Raw genomic sequence first — 8,032 nt, 5'->3', positions numbered from 1 at the left:
CAGATGGCTGAGGTCTATCAGGACCAAAACCTCCCATCACGAGAACAGTTTCATTCCTACAACAGTAGGCCTCATGAACATGCCCCTGGAACCAAACTGATTATAGCCTGCTCCCTACATACACAACCCTCCACGGGTTGCTTGCTTGCTATTACCCCTCCCCACATACATAAACAACCCTCAACTGGACACATCTATTACCCCTCCCCACATACATAAACAACCCTCAACTGGACACATCTATAACCCCTCCCCACATACATAAACAACCCTCAACTGGACACATCTATAACCCCTCCCCACATACATTAACAACCCTCAACTGGACACATCTATAACCCCTCCCCACATACATAAACAACCCTCAACTGGACACATCTATAACCCCTCCCCACATACATAAACAACCCTCAACTGGACACATCTATAACCCCTCCCCACATACATAAACAACCCTCAACTGGACACATCTATAACCCCTCCCCACATACATAAACAACCCTCAACTGGACACATCTATAACCCCTCCCCACATACATAAACAACCCTCAACTGGACACATCTATAACCCCTCCCCACATACATAAACAACCCTCAACTGGACACATCTATAACCCCTCCCCACATACACAAACCCTCAACTGGACAAAATCTTGCACCTTATATATACGTTTTGGTTATTTTAGTAATTTATGAATACACAGTCTATTTCTATGCTCAGTCCACTGTTATCTGTTTTTACTTCTCTTATTCCTTTTGTACCAATTGTTGCACCAACAGCCAGAACAAATTCCTTGCTTGTTGTGAAACTTACTTGTCAATAAAACCCTTTCTGATTCTGAATCTGATTTCTTTGGCTTGTTATTTCAGGGACTGGCAAAGGTAAATCATCAGGTGGTCAAAACATGATCGAAACAGTATGACGTAACTGACACGTTGTTTGCTTTGATCACGTGACTTGGCCACTGAAACAAGCTTTGACTGTTTCCGCACCACAGTGTTGCAGAGGTTTCTGAACTTTTTGACGCCTGTTTCACCAGCACCCATCACTAAGTACAGTATAGTAGTGTATCTGATTGACAGTTTATGCAAGTTCATCTTTTCCTCTGCGAACATGTTTTTTCATCCTATTATTCATTTTACTAAGGGATATATGTGATTGCACTGGCAGATCTTGAACAGACTCAGGCTAGAAGAGCACTCTTACCTTGAGACTCAACGACTATGTGGTAAACACACTGCACCGGATCAAGCATTCTAACCACTCACAGTTTTTTTACTACAGTCTGGTCAACACCAATGTTAGGATGAACATGAACTTTGCTAAGAGTTTTGACATTTCATACAGACATTTTGGAGGCTGGTCAAAGGATTGCACAGGTGAAGAAACCAGGTGTCGAGATCCAGGGATAGCGTTCTTACACCCGGTCATTGGTTGAGGGTAGTTGGAAATACTGACACATTCTCTAAAGCAATGTTGGAAGTGGCATTGATGAGTAGCAAAACTTCATTCTAGAGTTATTTTTATTGTCCCCCGGCACAAGGTTCAACACTGTAATGATTGTGTTATCTTACATGTTTATGCAATTACCCATGCTATATGCTAAGAACAGATGCTTATTTACAGCAACCTAGGGTAAACTGACTTGGTCATGGGTAGAATGACTGTTTATTTTAGCAGGGATTAGAATCAGTGACCTTTTGTTTACTGGCCCAACACTTCTTTTCACCAGGCTACCCTGCTGCCCCCTTACCTGTTGGTGAATGGATTAGCTTGCCAAAGAAGAAATGCTCACCAATGGATGTAAACAAATTCATGCACAGAATGAGAAAAATCAGCTTTTTGTGTATTTCTGGGATCTTTAATTTCAGCTCATGAAACACTTTACATTTTTGCATCAGTTGTTTTCTTCTGTTTGGTTAAGCATCCATTCTGTAGCCTGACTTTCTGATTAATAATTCACATTTAATTTCTTTTTAGCCAGTGATCTTGCAAGATATCACATGGACAGCACATTAAAATGTGTCAGTTTCACCCCTGGACAGCCACTCTGTAGTTGCCTGTTAACAGAGTTTGACGGGGGGAGTTAGTGTTTATTAAATTGCCTTGGTCTGTTATAAATAGTTTTTATGAGAAATTGAACAATTACTGGCCATAATAATGTAAATGTCAGGCATCAGACTCAGATTATCTCATTATCCTGTTATCTGCTTGTAAGCATGTTTGTGGAAGAGTGGAACAATAACCAAGAAACGAAAGTAACATCAGCAGGACCATTGTGTCTGGCAGTGCCAGTGTCACGGTAGTGTCACAATCTCACATAAACAAACATGTGATTAAAATATGCCTATGTACCTGGTAACCAAACAACAGCGTTCCAATAGGTGGTTGCTATATGGGTTGGCCATTCATTCAACTTTCCATGAAAGTGACCACATAATCATAGAGGCCTGGATTTTTGTTGACACTGCTCTTTCTGTTGTCCAACCAGCCGCAGGGTGTTGGGAATAAAAATAGTTTGTTATGGACCCTTCAGACACTGGGGCCTATACCAAAATGGAGCAAGAGACAAAAGTTTGCCTCAGAGAGCAGGCAAAGACAACGAAAAGAGACTTTACCTACACCCCACACCAAAAGGCAAAAGAGGTCAAGAAAGTGGCTGCTTCAGGAGGCAGAGAGGCAGTACAGAAGGACAGTGGCGATGTACAGTGAGGAGAACAAGTATTTGATACACTGCCGATTTTGCAGGTTTTCCTACTTACAAAGCATGTAGAGGTCTGTAATGTTTATCATAGGTACACTTCAACTGTCTTCAAAAATACAGAAAATCACATTGTACGATTTTTTTATAATTAATTTGCATTTTATTGCATGACATAAGTATTTGATCACCTACCAACCAGTAAGAATTCCGTCTCCCACAGACCTGTTCATTTTTCTTTAAGAAGCCCTCCTGTTCTCCACTCATTACCTGTATTAACTGCACCATTTTGAACTCGTTACCTGTATAAAAGACACCTGTCCACACACTCAATGAAACAGACTCCAACCTTTCCACAATGGCCAAGACCAGAGAGCTGTGTAAGGACATCAGGGATAAAATTGTAGACCTGCACAAGGCTGGGATGGGCTACAGGACAATAGGTAAGCAGCCTGGTGAGAAGGCAACAACTGTTGGCGCAGATATTAGAAAATGGAAGAAGTTCAAGATAACGGTCAATCTCCCTCGGTCTGGGGCTCCTTGCAAGATCTCACCTCGTGGGGCATCAATGAACATGAGGAAGGTGAGGGATCAGCCCAGAACTACACGGCAGGACCTGGTCAATGACCTGAAGAGAGCTGGGACCACAGTCTCAAAGAAAACTGTTAGTAACACACTATGCCGTCATGGATTAAAATCCTGCAGCGCTTGCAAGGTCCCCCTGCTCAAGCCAGCGCATGTCCAGGCTCGTCTGAAGTTTGCCAATGACCATCTGGATGATCCAGAGGAGGAATGGGAGAAGGTCATGTGGTCTGATGAGACAAAAATATAGCTTTTTTGTCTAAACTCCACTCACTATGGTTGGAGGAAGAAGAAGGATGAGTACAACCCAAAGAACACCATCCCAACAGTGAAGCATGGAGGTGGAAACATCATTCTTTGGGGTTGCTTTTCTGCAAAGGGGACAGGACGACTGCACCATATTGAGGGGAGGATGGATGGGGCCATGTATTGCGAGGTCTTGGCCAACAACCTCCTTCCCTCAGTAAGAGCATTGAAGATGGGTCGTGGCTGGGTCTTCCAGCATGACAACGACCCGAAACACACAGCCAGGGTAACTAAGGAGTGGCTCCGTAAGAAGCATCTCAAGGTCCTGGAGTGGCCTAGCCAGTCTCCTGACCTGAACCCAATAGAAAATCTTTGGAGGGAGCTGAAAGTCTGTATTACCCAGCGACAGCCCCGAAAACTGAAGGATTTGGAGAAGGTCTGTATGGAGGAGTGGGCCAAAATCCCTGCTGCAGTGTGTGCAAACCTGGTCAAGAACTACAGGAAACGTATGATCTCTGTAATTGCAAACAAAGGTTTCTGTACCAAATATTAAGTTCTGCTTTTCTGATGTATCAAATACTTATATCATGCAATAAAATGCTAATTAATTACTTAAAAATCATACAATGTGATTTTCTGGATTTTTGTTTTAGATTCCATAACTCACATTTGAAGAGTACCTATGTTAAAAATTACAGACATGCTTTGTAAGTGGGAAAACCTGCAAAATCGGCAGTGTATCAAATACTTGATCTCCCCACTGTAGGTGTCAAGAGGCTCTGGAGCCTGTGACTAAGAACCAAAAGCAGTCCAGGGAACCTATAAAAGCAGGTCAGTTCTTTGCATGAGCACTACTGTCAATTGAAGAGATTTGTCCAAGATTAAAGTATATGCTTTATGTTTTCCAGCCATAACAACCCCCAAGCAAAAAAAAACAAACAAACAGCAGCAGGAGGGTGATGTTAAAGCACAGAAAAGGAAAACAGTCCCAGAAGGTAAAGAGATGACATTCACTACGACTGCACCCAATCCAGGCAGAGAAACAGTCCTAGAGAAAAAAACAACGCAGGGCAATCAAGTAAAATAAATTCCACGTCTACCACAAAGGCTTCACGGCAAAGGTCATGCGCTGGCCAGTTAATCCTGTAGACACCATCATCTCCTACATATGCCAGAAGTGGGGTGTTTTAATTAATGCCTCTATCTTATAGGCAAATTATATTTGAAGTTAAATGGTTCTCTGTATGTGGTCTGTGGGCCACAAGAAACTGTAATCCACGGTTCCATTGTAATTAAACCTTAGCTAACTTCTGTCACTACTAGCTAAATATCTGTGGATAATCAGATTATGTGAGTTTGTTTAATGGCCAAATCACTTTAGGTAGTTACAAACCAAATACATTGTTTTTCAGGTTATTTTTTGATTTTATTTTTCCATCATGGACACCATGGCCCTGTTGACAGATGAAGGACTGGACTTGAGAAATCAAACCATTAAAATTAATCGACAGAGATATGGATGAAAGGACTGGCAATCCTTCGTATGAAAATGTGTAGTTTTAAGCATGTTGACACAAATTTGTTTTAAATTTACATCAATCACCACAGAGTCTACAGGCCCAACAGACCACTACCGCGGTTGGTATTCCCTGACCCGGATTCAGATATCTGGTCATAATGACACAGCTGTACTGCAATGAAGTGACTTAGGCCACAAACTTTCTTTTAAGACAGTTTGTGTCATTTACAGGCCTGCCTCCATGGAAGTAGCAGATTTCGGATGTGGCGACTGCAAAATAGCTCTCAGTGTGAAGAACATAGTGCATAGTTTGGACATGGCACCAATCAGTGACCGTGTCACAGTCTGCGACATGGCTAATGTGAGTCTACCGGATCCTAAATCTGATCTTTCATCTGTGTTTGTGAGCACCCTGGGTTTCACATGTGTATATGATGACACTGGGCGCCACCCCTCTGCAGGTACCCCTCAAGAATGGCACTGCGGACATAGCCGTCTTCTGTCTGTCTCTTATGGGGACCAACCTGGTTGATTTCCTACTTGAGGCTAACCGTGCGCTGGTGGTAATGGGGTAAGAGGTTATGTAGAAGCACTGCAGTATGTGTTCCCCTTTAATTTCCCTGTGGATAGGTCAACATCATTATGAATATGTTGGGTCCTTCTTTTGCTGTGGTGTCCTTCATGAGTGCGTTGTCCAGCCTGGGATTCAAGTTCACAAAGGTAAGTCAGTGATCGGAGTGAACAGTGACAGCCATATGATGATGCACGATTTTGTCTTTGGAATTAAGAAATTCAGATGACCAATATTATGACCTATTTGTTAATATACCCTACCTTATATATTTGCCCACTCTTTAGGACAGCGACAACAGTCAATTCTATTCATTCATTCATTCATCTTCTTCCGCTTCATCCGGGGCCGGGTCGCGGAGCAGCAGTCTAAGCAGAGATGCCCAGACTTCCCTCTCCCCAGACACTTCCTCCAGCTCTTCCGGGGGGACACCGAGGCGTTCCCAGGCCAGCCGGGAGACATAGTCCCTCCAGCGTGTCCTAGGTCTTCCCCAGGGTCTCCTCACGGTGGGACGGGACCGGAACACCTTCCCAGGAAGGCTTCTCACCCTATCTCTAAGGGATTGCCCAGCCATCCTGCGGAGAAAGCTCATTTCGGCCGCCTGTATCCGGGATCTTGTCCTTTCGGTCATGACCCAAAGCTCATGACCATATGTGAGAGTAGGAACGTAGATTGACCGGTAAATCGAGAGCTTCGCCTTGAGGCTCAGCTCTTTCTTCACCACGACAGACCGATACATCGACCGCATCACTGCAGAAGCTGCACCGATCCGTCTGTCAATCTCCCGTTCCATCCTTCCCTCACTCGTGAACAAGATCCCTAGATACTTAAACTCCTCCACTTGAGGCAAGCACTCTCCACCAACCTGAAGTGGGCAAGCCACCCTTTTCCGACTGAGGACCATGGCCTCGGATTTGGAGGTACTGATTCTCATCCCCACCGCTTCACACTCGGCTGCAAACCGTCCCAGCGCATGCTGAAGGTCCTGGTTAGAAGGGGCCAACACGACAACATCAATTGCAAAGAGCAGAGACGAAATTGTGTGGTCCACAAACCTGACACCCTCCGGCCCCTGGCTGCGCCTAGAAATTCTCTCAATAAAAATTATGAACAGAACCGGTGACAAAGGGCAGCCCTGCCGGAGTCCAACATGCACTGGGAACAAGTCTGACTTACTGCCGGCAATGCGGACCAAGCTCCTGCTTCGGTCGTATAGGGACCTGACAGCCCTTAGCAAAGGACCCAGGACCCCATATTCCCGAAGCACCCTCCACAGGACGCCGCGAGGGACACAGTCGAATGCCTTCTCCAAATCCACAAAACACATGTGGACTTGTTGGGCAAATTCCCATGAACCCTCCAACACCCCGTAGAGGGTATAGAGCTGGTCCAGTGTTCCACGGCCCGGACAAAAAACACACTGTTCCTCCTGAATCCGAGGTTCTACTATCGGCCGTATTCTCCTCTCCAGAACCCTGGCATAGACTTTCCCGGGGAGGCTGAGAAGTGTGATCCCCCTATAGTTGGAACACACCCTCCGGTCCCCCTTCTTAAAAAGAGGGACCACCACCCCGGTCTGCCATCCCAAAGGCACTGTCCCCGACCGCCATGCGATGTTGCACAGGCGTGTCAACCAAGACAGCCCCACAACATCCAGAGACTTGAGGTACTCAGGGCGGATCTCATCCACCCCCGGTGCCTTGCCACCGAGGAGTTTCTTGACCACCTCAGTGACTTCAGCCAGGGTGATGGACGAGTCCACCTCTGAGCCATCATCCTCTGCTTCCTCAGTGGAAGACGTGACTGCGGGATTGAGGAGATCCTCGAAGTACTCCTTCCACCGCCCGACGACATCCCCAGTTGAGGTCAACAGCTGCCCACCTCTACTGTAGGCGCCGGACGGTTCAGGCCTGGTTGGCTTGTGGGACTCCTGAGGCGCCGGACGGTTTGCCAGAATCTCTTCGAGGCCAGCCGATAGTCCTTCTCCATGGCCTCACCGAACTCCTCCCAGGCCCGAGTGTTTGCCTCCACAACCACCCAGGCTGCAGTCCGCTTGGCCTGTCGGTACCCGTCAGCTGCCTCAGGAGTCCCACAAGCCAACCAGGCCTGATAGGACTCCTTCTTCAGCTTGACGGCATCCCTTACTTCCGGTGTCCACCACCGGGTTCGGGGATTGCCGCCTCGACAGGCACCGGAGACCTTGCGGCCACAGCTCCGAGCGGCCGCTTCGACAATGGCGGTGGAGAACATGGTCCACTCGGACTCAATATCTCCAGCCTCCCTCGGGATCCAGTTGAAGCTCTGCCGGAGGTGGGAGTTAAAGATCTCTCTGACAGGAGACTTGGCCAGACGTTCCCAGCAGACCCTTACAGTACGCTTGGGCCACCCGAGTCTGTCCAGCTTCCTCCCCCG

General features: G+C 46.4%; 1 protein-coding gene across 1 annotated transcript; it reads left to right on the top strand.

Moving 5' to 3' along the window:
* The first annotated feature begins 2,557 nt into the window (after nt 1-2,557).
* On the top strand, nt 2,558-5,624 carry rrp8 (ribosomal RNA processing 8). Its single transcript, XM_034293505.1, has 5 exons — nt 2,558-2,709; nt 4,297-4,361; nt 4,617-4,707; nt 5,281-5,410; nt 5,511-5,624. The coding sequence occupies exons 1-5, from the start codon at nt 2,558-2,560 to the stop codon at nt 5,622-5,624; spliced, it is 552 nt and encodes a 183-aa protein (XP_034149396.1).
* The last annotated feature ends 2,408 nt before the right edge of the window (nt 5,625-8,032 follow it).

The sequence above is a fragment of the Esox lucius genome, chromosome 1 (genome assembly GCF_011004845.1).
Source record: "Esox lucius isolate fEsoLuc1 chromosome 1, fEsoLuc1.pri, whole genome shotgun sequence".
Classification (NCBI taxonomy): Eukaryota; Metazoa; Chordata; class Actinopteri; order Esociformes; family Esocidae; genus Esox; species Esox lucius.
Note: the sequence above shows the minus strand (reverse complement) of the source record. Positions and strands in the feature narration are given on the sequence as shown.